The 12472-nt window shown below is 44.1% G+C and overlaps 1 protein-coding gene across 1 annotated transcript; it reads right to left on the bottom strand.

The window, feature by feature from the left end:
* Positions 1 to 9108: 9108 nt before the first annotated feature.
* LOC136490206 (probable receptor-like protein kinase At5g20050) lies at positions 9109 to 11567 on the bottom strand. The gene has a single exon (XM_066486682.1). The coding sequence runs from the start codon at positions 11373 to 11375 to the stop codon at positions 9444 to 9446; it is 1932 nt and encodes a 643-aa protein (XP_066342779.1). The 5' UTR covers positions 11376 to 11567; the 3' UTR covers positions 9109 to 9443.
* Between the last annotated feature and the right edge of the window lie 905 nt (positions 11568 to 12472).

The raw sequence follows: 12472 nt of genomic DNA, 5'->3' as shown, positions 1-12472 counted from the left end.
TGCTCAGTGTGCCTTACGCGCACGCGCGTGCATTGAGAAGGAGCGCACGGTGCGGGGAAGCTCACCTGTGGCTTACCAAGGGCGGAGGAGCAAGCCCGGCACTGGCTGTTAGCCAGAGCGAGCTCACGCCTGGCAATGGCGGTGCGGCGCAGGAGTTCGTGGGTGTGATGCTTGTGTTGTCCCAGCAGGTAGTGGTGGGCTGGTGGTTCATGCTAAGGAGATTGGCCGCTCGCCATGATCGCCGATCTGTTGCATGCTCCGTGGACTATAGGTTGGCGAGATCAGCGATCTGTTGCAATGGACGTCGGAGCGGCGTCCTGATTCCGCGTGCCTGGCGTGTGTCAGCGGTGGTGGATACTTGAGGCGACCGCGGCGGCGCAAAGCAGCAGCGTCAATGGGGAGGGCGCGACGCCACGGAGACTCGAGCGGGGCGATTTGGTGATGGCTCCGCTGGATGTCGTTGTCCGTGTGCTTCTGCTAGGATTAGCCGTGGTCGTCTTCGCCCACATGCTGCTGTTAGGATTCGAGTTTAGGTGTTCTGTATCGCACAGCAGGAAGGGATGACAGATGGGGATATAGGGTCCTAGTGACGTACCTGATGGGTGCTCATCGCTAGCTCAACGTCATAATAGGGTACACCGGCAGGGGCGCATGCTAGCGTCAGCAGGTAGGGCGTCGAGGCGACGGAGATAGGACGGGGCATCAGACAGGGCCGGTACGGAGCAGGGTGGGGATAGGGCGCGATTGAACGATGACGTTGATCGGGGGATGGCGTGTGCGATGGCGAAGGTGGCACGAGGCCCAAGCATGAAGAGGTGAGGTCGCAGTGCCGTGAGAGTGCGGAGTGCCAGGGAGGTCGCGGTGCAGGTGAAGGCGCGGTCTTGCGTGATTGGCGACATGGGGTGATCGCGGAATTGATCACGGTTATTACGAGAATTGATTTTTACCTTCCTGTTATGGGGATTGAGCTGATCGCATGGAGCCGGTACGCATTGCCTTCTTGATCTGATCGCATGGAGCGAGTGCGCGACGTTGTGTTGATGGAATCGCACGTCGTAGGCAGAGCGATGACCCGATGCATATGTCGCATGAAACGGTTGTCTTACTTTCTTTCTTTTTAGTTGTAGTTGTATACTAGGTACGGATCACACGATGAGATAATAATACTGTGAATTAAATACCGACGTTAACGTGACATTTAATCCAAAAGGCAAAGTTCATAAAATTAATAGAATCACGGAGAGCGTGGCGTCACAAGCTCACAAACTCTACTGTATAGATATTTCCATGATGCGGCTAAGATAATGTTTTATATCGGTAGGAAGAAATCACCGACATACTTTTCTTTTATGCGCTAATAAATCCAAGAATAAGTTCTGCCGCATCTTCATACCATCATGTATATAGGTTTGAGTATATATGCTGTCACATGGGTAATACTGCGTGTCTTAAAAAATCTCTCAACCATAAAACAAAGTATGTTATACTCACCGTATAAACCTTTTTCAACAATTACATTGCAACTCCACTAATTACAATACAACAACACATATGACAAGAAATATACATTGTATGACCTCTAAAATTCTTTTTGATAAAACTGACCAGAAGTTCCTTGAAAGACTAAAATGATGGCGGACACCCTATGCCGCTGTAGCCCGTGCCGGGCCACCTCGGCCGAGCCCCCGGTGATCTGTTGCGCAGCAGCTTCCCCGCCCCTCGCCCGAACCGCCTCCTACGCCGGCAGCTCCAGGTGGCCACCCATGCGCCGCCCCACTTGGGCCACCCCATGTCTGCACTCACAAACAAACGCAAACCCACGCACCCACTCAGAAAATATTTAGATTTAACAAATTTACCCCTTCAGATGGCAGGAAAAATCTCAGCACCAGCCACTTAGTTCTTACTGTTGTAAATGATGAGGCGTATCAATAACACCTAGAGATCCTAAATGTGTGGTTCTTTAACCGATATGAGTATGTAGTTGTATCACAAGCAAAGATATGATTACAGCTGAATAAAATGACTCTAGATTGCAAAAGAATAGGTTAAACTCAAGTAGCTGGCGTAGTAATGACATAAATGGTGGTAAAACTGATGCTTGGATAGATAAATGACCATAGAGTGCAAGCAGTATATACTAACTTCAATGCTGCTGCTGGCCCTATAGTAGGTATGCTAGATTTTGAAAGAAAAAAAAATTGAAAAGAGACTTCTGAATGAAACATGAACTATACCAGACAGCCCAATACGATAGTATGGACAGTATAACATTGCCCACGTATTAAATCAAATATTTAGCTATACTCATGGGGATTTGTCACATTGCACATTTCATTCATACACAGAATTGAAATTGTGTAGCACACCGAAGCACAAAAAAAAAAGATGTAAGATTTCTCTATTTCTTAAAATATCTAGCATGGAAAGAAATGTTATCCATCTAAAAAAACATGTGAAGATAATAACCTCAACGTTTGTGTAAAGGTAACGCACATATGAAATTACATGATTGTCCCCGTGCCAGGAATATGTCGTGGCCTTGGAGCACCTGGGCTGTGGGCTTGCGATGGGCGACTACTAATTCGTGGACAAAGTTTGTGTAAAGGTAACGCACATATGAAATTACATGATTGTTTTGTCCATTTTTTTGTTCACTATCTTAATGGAGAAAACTTATATCTAAGTTGTCCTATGGTAGGTCAAGAAGAACCCTCGTCCACATAGTTGCACAAGTGCAAGGAGGAGTAAGGAAGTGAAGAATGCAACCTAGTTTTGGGTGTGTGATGTGGTAAAGGATTGGGTGTTTGAAGATCCAACACTTGGTGCAAAGGAGTTAGCAAAAAAGATCAAGTCAAAGTATAAGGTGGATGTGCCTTATAGGAGGGTTCATTCAGGTACAGTGCTTGCTCACAAACATCTATTCGGTGATTGGGATAACAGTTTTGATAACTTGTACACGTTCAAGGCAGAAGTTAAAAAATGTTGCCCAGGTAGTTTTGTAGTAATTGACCATCACATAATCCATGATAAGGTCAGGTTCAATCGGTTGTTTTTTGCCTTGAAACCGTGCATAGATGGATTCCTCGAGGGGTGCAGGCCATACCTATCAATAGATAGTACTTTTTTGATAGGAAAGTTTAGGGGGCAGCTAGCATGTGCATGTGTTGTAGATGGTCACAACTGGATGTACCCAGTTGCCTTTGGGGTGATAGATTCTGAAACAAATGAGAATTGGATCTGGTTTATGCAAAGACTTAGAGATGCCATAGGAACACCACATGGTCTAGCTATTTGTACAGATGTTGGACAGGCTGCAATGGCTGGAGTGCAAGCAGTGTTCCCAACTACTGAACAAAGGGAGTGTATGTTCCATTTGGTGACCAACTTCAAGAAAAGATATCGAGGAATGGTGTTTGATGACCACTTATGGGCAGTAGCCTATTCACGGTCTCCATATTTTTTTGAGAAGCATTGGCAAGCAATGGATGAAGCTAGACCAGATGCAATGAATTACATAAGTCAATGGCATAAGAGGATATGGACAAGAAGCCAATTCTTAACTCATTGCACGGTGGACTATGTGACTAACAATCTGGTTGAGAGCGTCAATAACTGGATAAAGAATTAGAAGGCAATGAACTTGGATGATTTGATGGACAAGATCAGACAACTATCGATGGGGAAGTGGCATACAAGGAGGACAATAGAAAACAAGTTTAACGGATTAATTTTGCCACACATAAAAAAGAGGTTAAAGGAGGAGAGTTTCAATTTGGAGATGGATGTAGCTGCATGCTCACCACATGTTGCAGAGGTTTGTGTGAAGGGGAGCAATGGCTTTAAGTGTGTCGTCAACCTACAGGACAGAACATGTTCATGTAGAAAATTTGAAGTCTCAGGCATTCCATGTAAGCATGCTATTGCATTCATCACTTCAATGAAAGAACCTTTGGAGAAATATGTCGACACATATTATTCAGTTGACACTTTTAGAGCTGCATATGAGAATCTTATTCCAGCCATGACCGATAAGTCCTAATGGATGAAATTTGATCATGGTTTTTTCATGTATCCGCCACTCTTAGTGCCCACTGCTGGTAGAAGGAAGAATGTGAGGTTCAAAGGGGGTGCTGAGAGCAATGGCAGCACAACATGCAAGAAAGGGCAGCACAGATGTGATATTTGCCAAGGCTAAGGACATCACTGGCACACTTACAAAAATGGTAACCCCGATGACATTGCAGCCATGAAAGCTGAAAGGTACTGCATTCAGTATCCACTATGCAATCTCTAGTACATTTACCATGTTGTACACTCATATATATGACACTAATATTATTGTGCATGCAGGGGATCACCAAGGAAGAAGAAGAAAAAGAATGAAGCTATCCAGGAATCACCATATATGAGTATTGTACCTGCTGGTTCTACTTCAGGACCCACTCCGATGTATATTCCTCCTAGGTAAATATGTGGATACACAAATTGTTAATTTTTTTGTTATACTTCAAAACCCACTCCACCTAAATTGCAACTTGTGATGTAGCCAAGGGTGCTCAAATAACTTGAGTTCTGGAAAAACTTCAAAGTAAGTTTATGTACATTATGTTAATTCTTCACATCTTTTGTTCTTTGCTGAATTTATAATTAAGATAATTGCATGTGTATGTCTGCATGTGGTTGTAGCCAACCTAAGGTACTCTCCATACAATTTCCTTCTAGTGACACTACTCTGCCACCACCTGCTACCTCCAAGCCTACAAATAAGAGAAAGGAACCAGCAAAACCAAGTGCAAAGAAGGCAAAGGCCACAGGGATGTCAAAGAAGGAGAAAGGATTGGTGACACCTAATAGTCCTGCAATGTGCACTAGAAGCAAGACTCCAGAAAGTCCTACAATGGGCACTAGAAGCAAGAGAAAAATCCTAGACTGAATATCTAGGTATGGAGGCTTATTTTGCTGATTTTGTAAGCTGCATGTGAGCTGCATATGCTTTGTTTGGGGGCTGAAACTCAAACTGTTATTATGTATTAGAATTGTGGCTTCATTGCTCATAGAATTATGGCTTCGTTGATGAAGAACTAATACTTATCTAATTTTGCTTGTGAGCACAACTGTAATGTTCTTTCTGGTATTGTAATTTGTTGGCTATCAGTACCATCTTGGACCATATATGATGTAATGATGATGTGCAAGACTGTAATGCAATGTAATGTGTCATCTTGAGGCCTGAACCATTGTTATGCTTAAATTATGTGTCATCCATGTGCATTGAATGACCAATTAAATGCTTGCCTTGTCTATGTAATAATAAATGTGTTATACATGTATTTTTATTCTTTTTTTTATCAAATATATGTATGTACACTTGCGGTTAGATTTGGAATGAATAAATATTCAGTGCAATGGTACCTACGGGAATGCATGAAAATATGGTACAATGGCATCTAGGGAAACATAGCAAAATTGTACTGTGACTCGGAGGGTAAAATTATCATTTCTGCATGGAACCTAACAGCAACGTAACTGAGAACCAACGGAATGGCAACTAGGGAAACAAAATTTTCATTTGATGGCACTGAAGGGAGAAGGAAAATTTCGATGGCTTTGAGGGGAGCCCAAAATTTTTCAATGGCATTGAAGGAATTGACTCATTAATAAATGCTCTGCTCTATTAATCTCAGGGTTAGGCCCCTTTGGTTGGGTTTTTCAACCTGCTTTTGCTTTTGCAAAAGCCAAAAGCCAACCAAAGAGGTGAAAAGTCACGACTACTTTAGGCCACAAGCTTTTGTTCTTGTACAAAATTCGAACCAGCTTCCCTTGATTTCAGCTGTTTTTGGGGCAAAAAAATTATGCACCTGCCACTAGTTATGAAGATACAGATTTATTTTTTCTTACACGCGATGGTCGATGCTCGCAAGAAAGAGAGACCTCATCGCGGCTCATCCAGGCTGGCTCCCCAATGGCGGCGCGGCGACCGACACCGACACCGACAGGGAGCGTGGTGGCTAGCGGCACCGGCTCCAGGTAGGCAAGGACGCGACCCTGTCCACGACTGTGGTGAGCAAGGCGCGGCCCCTTCCCCTACTCCAGCAAGCGTGGGCACTAACTTGTCCCCATCCTTGGCTCTGGCTAAGCGAGTGTGGCACCATACGTCGGGCGAGCGCGCGGGTCCATCGGGCGAGTGTCGGGGCACCGCCCCTCGCCGGAGCTGTCGGCCCATCCCCGGATCTGTGGGCTCGCTGGAGCACTACCTTACCCCTCATCGGCCTCCTCCTCTCTATGCTAATAGACAAAACGAGGAAGAAGAAGATGCGTAGAAAAAAACTAAGAAATATGCATTGGGTGACTAACATGTGGGGTCAGCTGACACATGGGACCTGCTGACATCTGCTTTTCTAAAATGCTTCAGCTGCTCAACCGAATGGATTTTGGCTTTGCTCACGGCCCATATCCCACAATAGCTTTTCCAAAAGTCACAGTTCAACCAGACGGGGTCTCCTAAAAGCCTTTATGTAGTAATGTGCAATAAATTATTTGTTTGGACTTAAGAGAAAATTTAATTGCTAATATAAATGATAAAATAGAAGTAAAGGTTAAAACTGTATTTGTCCCACGGCTAGCCTTGATCGGATGCCGTAGTATTAAGAAATCGTAGTATAAAAAACTATAGTTTTAGAATCCATGATACACAAAACTATGGTTTAAAAAAACTGTCTAGAGTGGTGTTTTTAAATCTCTAAAAAGTGTACAGTTTTAGCAATACCCTGGTGTTCAAAACCTTAAAATTTGTAACATCCAAATACTTCACGGCACTCTGAAACCAAAGTACCTCACAAAACCATGATATTTTTCTAAAACTCTAGAAATATTTTGTATCCAAACATGACCTAAATATAGACCAACGACTCTTACACTCACTCATGGATTTTTTATATTTTTAAATTAAGTTTTGAATTTTTTTTTGTCTAAACTAAAAAATGCAAAACTATACTACTGCCACTGATTGAATCGACGGCAAGTACCCATTGATGGTTGAGTTGGCGGAATTTCCTCTTATCTGTCATCTAATCTTAAAAAATCATAAATTCAAAAATTCTAAAGATACAAATCATACGAAAATTATAGAGAAAAATAGATCTACAAGTTTTTAGGTTACGACTTTTTAAATTTGAAGTCACTTTGGTACCTAAAAAGTTGATACAATGTTCTGATCTATATTTATTCATCTAACCATTATATTGATTATTTTGGAAACAAGATGGCTTCAAACAAAAATTTTGTGAACCATAAGGTTGTAGATTTTATCATTTTTTTAGAAGAATAGATTCTATAATTAAATACAATTCTTATATAAATTTTATCTTCATATGTGACTATATGAAAAAAATTATAATTTTTTGAAGACGTGCTACATAAGGGTGCCTCAATTTATCCACTAGCTAGTGCAACATGTTTTAGAAAAAATATAACTTTATCATATAAACTTTTATAGGGAAAATTTTTATGCAAATATTGTAGATACATAAAAGATCTACAATTTTGTACTTTACAATATTTTCATTTAAAGCTATCTTGATACCTAAATAATAAATTTAATGTTTAGATCTACAAATGGACATCTGAACATTATTTAAACTTTAGACATCAAAATGATTTCAAATAAAAAATCATAAACTATAAAGTGGTAAATCTGTTTTTTATCTACAACTTTCTTATAAACTTTAACTTCAATCTAAATTTATATATAAAAGTTATGATTTATCTTTTTAAGATGAGCTAACAGAGAAAAGAAAATTCTGCAATTCAACTGGCGGTAAGTACCGGTTCAATCGCCGGTAGTAGTATAATTTTGCAACTTTTTAATTGAAATGAACATTTTTTCAAAAAAGAAGAGTTTTAAAAAAATCCTCACTCAGCGTGCGTTTGAATAATGTGTTTTTTTTTTCTTCTGAAACTGTCTGAATAATGTGTTCATGGCCCAGATCACATTCCAGCTTACGCGATCTGCAGCACTGGAGACGGACTGTATCCGGATTGTCCAACCTGGCCCAGGCCTAGAAACGGCTGACTCCGCGTGGCCCAGGCCCAGGCCCAGGCGATCTGCAGCATTTCTGCGCTTCGTCTCTCTTCTCCAAGCGGCGGTGCCATTTCCTCTCTTCTCTCTCATGCTCTGCTCACCTTCTTCTCCCCGTGCGAATGCCGACGCCCGAGAGGGTGGGCAGCCACCGCCGGTCCCACCGTGGTCCCTCTCGACGGCGCTCGCGTGCGGCTAGCCTGCGTGCCGCGTGCAGCTCCGTCAAGGGGCTCCACTGTGGTGCCCTTGGGGCGGAGCCACACACGCGTGCAGCAAGGCGGCGACGGCGGCGGTCCAGCTCATGACCGCCGAGGCGCCACTAGGCGCGCGCGTGCCAGGTCTGATGGCCCGCACGTTGTTGGGTCAGATCCGGCGGTGGCTCAGGGGCGCCGGTGATCCACGTGCGGCGGCTTCGACTCATGCCTCGAGCGGCTACATGGTGAGTAGAGGTGAGTTTGCTCAACTTGGGGTTACGGTTAGCTTCAAAACTGAGTTAGAGTTAGCTTCGGAACTTTGGGGAATTTTATTTGAGGATTCTTCGATTTTTCTCTGGATTTGTCCAATCACCTCGTTCTAAATGCTTATCTCAGGCTAAAAAATTGTTGATCAGTAGTGGACTTTTAATTGTGTAATACTTAAACTTGAAATTAGACCAATTTAACACTGGTTTGCATCTAATATGCCATCTTAGAAACCTAGTAGCATAAAAGGAACTACCATTGTGCCTAATTCAGGATTTAAATCCATGGAAATAGTAAGCTTTAAAGCCTAATTACTCTAACACGCTATTTGCTTACTGATTTATCATAGATTAGATCTGATGCGCACCTTACATCTTCATATCTTAGGTTATAGCATCCAAGAATTTGACTTAGGCATGCACTGAAAACTGAGATGTGATGAACTTAATCATGCTTTATTCAAACCCTTGAAGGCTTAGGATCGCTGCCGAGTGCCGATTATTTAATAAAATAGGCACTATTTGGTGGACCTAATAATTATTGTCAAACTAATATGTTGGCTTAGATCACATCCCAAGAGTAGGATTCCTTAAGCTTTCAACTGTCTAGCTGAATGGAGGCCTCCTCCAGTCAATGGAACCCTTTCATTTTGCTTTCATGTCTATGCGTTTCTGCTGCTTCATATGAGTTAGCATTGTTCTAGGACATGCTATTAGTTTTAGCTGTAAGAATCAGAAACAGAATTGCACAATAATTGTAAGCTGAATAAAACTAAAATAAGCAAATTTGTACTGTGGACCACAGATGGTTTACAATGTTGCGAATTCTGCAGTTTTAATCACTGAACAGATTTTTCTAAGAAGGATGCTAAATTCTCTACATACATAAATTGCCTCAGTCTCTCACCTTGGGCCTGACACTTCTGAGGCTAGAGGTGGAGCTGACATGCCCGCAATTCCAGGAGCACCAAAGCTTGCTCGATTTGTCACGACAAAGTTGTGATCTATGTCAGTTTCTGCACTCATAGTGCCTTCCAAGACTTTTACGACCTCAGACATTTTAGGCCTTCGTTTGCAATCAATCTGCAAGCACCACATTGCAAGCTTCATCATCTGAATTGCTTCTTGCTTGTGTGCTTGACTGTCACTACTACTGCATATATCAATCAAATCAACCAACCGATCACTCTTCAACTTCTCTTCCAGCAAGGTAATAAGATGAAAGCTCTTTTCAGACCGAGAAGTGTCCAGGTTCTTCCTTCCACTGATGATCTCCATCACCACTACACCAAAGCTATATACATCTGCCTTTTCTGTGATGTGCGATGTCAACCATTCAGGCGCTAAATATCCCGGCGTGCCCCTCATTTTTGTAACCACTTGGCTCTTATCCCGGTCAATGAGCTTGCACAGTCCAAAATCAGAGAGTTTAGCGTCAAAGTTGTCATCTAAGAGGATGTTCTGTGGTTTCACATCCAGGTGAGCAACTCTCTTCATGCACTCCTCGTGAAGATAACAGAGGCCCTTGGCTATATGAGTAATAATCTTGCATCGTGTTTGCCAATCCAGGCAAAGAGTGTCGTCATCATCGCTGTGCCGGCCAAAGATCCACTGGTCCAAGGATCCTCTGGGCATGTACTCATAAACCAAGAGCCTGTGCGATTTCTCTGCGCAGAATCCGATTACCCTCACCAGATTGATATGGTGAATGCTGCCGATGGTCTGAACCTCTGCCATGAATTCCCTCTTTCCCTGACCAGCTCTTTCCAACCGCTTCACCGCGATTGCTTGCTCACCAAAATGTCCTTTGAAAACGGACCCAAATCCTCCTTCCCCGAGCTTCTCTCTGAACTGATCAGTTGCTTCTTGCAGCTGCTCAAATGTGAACCTCCTGGGCATCCCTGGTAGCCTCTCAAACTCTGCTTCCTCCTCTTCCTGCTGCATCTTTTGGCGCCGCTGCAATCGTCGTCTACGCACCAAGATGAACACGATGAAGGATGTGATCAAAACGAAACCACCTAGAGAACCTCCTAGAATAATAGAACCAACTAGTCTTTTAGTGGATTTTGACGAATATGTGATTCTACTTGTTCCATTTGCAGTAGGTGAAGGTGGAGGGGAAGACAATGACACAAGATCGGCTGGGGGACAGAAAATGATCTGGTAGTCTGTTCCTGACGAACAGTTATATACGAGGGGACCATTATCATCGGTGGCGTAAGTGTAGACGTCGGGGCACATCCGAACATAGAACACCGTGTTGCTGTTTACCGTGCTGCCGTTGCAGGACTCGCACGCGCCACGGCAACCCCCTGGCACCTTGAGCTCATCGGGGCACTGCAACGTGATGTCAGCCGCGCAACGTGGCCCCCTGCTGCACCCCGACGATCCCTTGGACAGCACCGGCACAGGCAGGAAGTCCATGGGCACGTTGAAGCCGTCGACGACGGTGATGTCGAAGAAATCCATGCTGTTGAAGGCACCCATGGTGAACTCTGCCATCGTTATGGGTGGCTGGCCGCTCGTCTTGCATGCCAGCACGCCGCCGCAGTCACCCGTCTGGCAGGACTTGTTGCCGGGACCGTCGAATGAACAACCGGTGCGTGCCCACACGCGGCCGTTGACGGTGCCGCCGGGCACTTGGAGCACCCAGGTGTTGCCTGGGTCAAGCCGCACGCCGCCGCCCACCGGTTTGGCCGCCGGCCACACGGTGTAGGAGCATCGGTTGGTGATGTTGATGGTGGTGGTATGGCTGCTGCTGGTGGCGACGGCGAGAACAGGGAAGAAGCACAGCAGCAGGAGGTGGTGAGTCCAAGTGCTACTCCCGGCTCCCATTATTGGTGTTCAGATCCAATCTTTCGGAAGTGCAATAATAGAGCTCTTTTGGCACATGCACGCGTTTTGAACCGGTCAATATGGTCGGCTGTCCACACCTAACATGGTGGCAACTTTATTGGACTTGGGCCTGGTTCACTTTGCAAATTTTTTAAACCCGATGAATAGTACTATTTTCGTCTTATTTGACAAATATTGTCTAATTGTGGACCAACTAGGCTCAAAAGATTTATCTCGTGATTTCCAACTAAATTGTGTAATTAGTTATTTTTTTACCTACATTTAATACTCCATGCAAGCAGTTAAAAATTGATGTGATGGAGAGAGAGTGAAAAAACTTGGAATTTGGATGGCATCTAAACAAGGCCTTGGAGTAGAGCTCTTCTGGTAATTTCGTGTTGATCGGTTCAACAACGGTCCACTGACCAAGTGACCACTGCCGTGCCGGTGTACACAAGGTTCTTCCACAGAGATGTATCTGCGTGGCTTTCTTAACTCTGGAGAAAATGTATCAACAAAAAAGCTTTCAGTCTCTTTTGTTTGAATTGAAGCAAGAAATGGCTTTAGTTTGGCAGACTCTACTCACCATTTACAGTATTAACCATTACATCTTTTTGTTTCTAAAAACTACCCACTTCTGCCTGAAAAACAATTTGATGTAATCCCTAAATCGATATCTGAATTCTCTGCAGTGACAGCACAGGCAGGATGTGTGTGGAGGATGATGCCGGTGCCTACGCAGGATAGAGGTCGCCGGTGCTGTCACTGCGGAGAATCACCGCCTTGGTGTGCTGATCCGTGACAGAGAAACCGAGATTGTCAAATTCAATGGTAACGGGGAGACCATGGAGAGGACCTCAATGCGGGCATGCGGCTGTAGAGCTAGGAGACGATGGCGCAATCATTGTGCACCCAATCGTTGTCGCCCTTGGCCGGAGATCCATCGACGTGGTCACCAAGACCATACCGAACACAGCGGAGAAGGAGCGAGCCCAGGCAATGTAATTGACCTTTGAAGTCGAGGACGAGAGGGACGCGCGCCTGGATGTTGATGCCACGAACGATTGCAGGAGCAGCAGGCTGGGTTTGGACGAGGA

The sequence above is a fragment of the Miscanthus floridulus genome, chromosome 10, assembly GCF_019320115.1.
Source record: "Miscanthus floridulus cultivar M001 chromosome 10, ASM1932011v1, whole genome shotgun sequence".
Lineage (NCBI taxonomy): Eukaryota > Viridiplantae > Streptophyta > Magnoliopsida > Poales > Poaceae > Miscanthus > Miscanthus floridulus.
The sequence above is the reverse complement of the archived record's forward strand: the minus strand, read 5'-3'. Positions and strand labels throughout refer to the sequence as shown.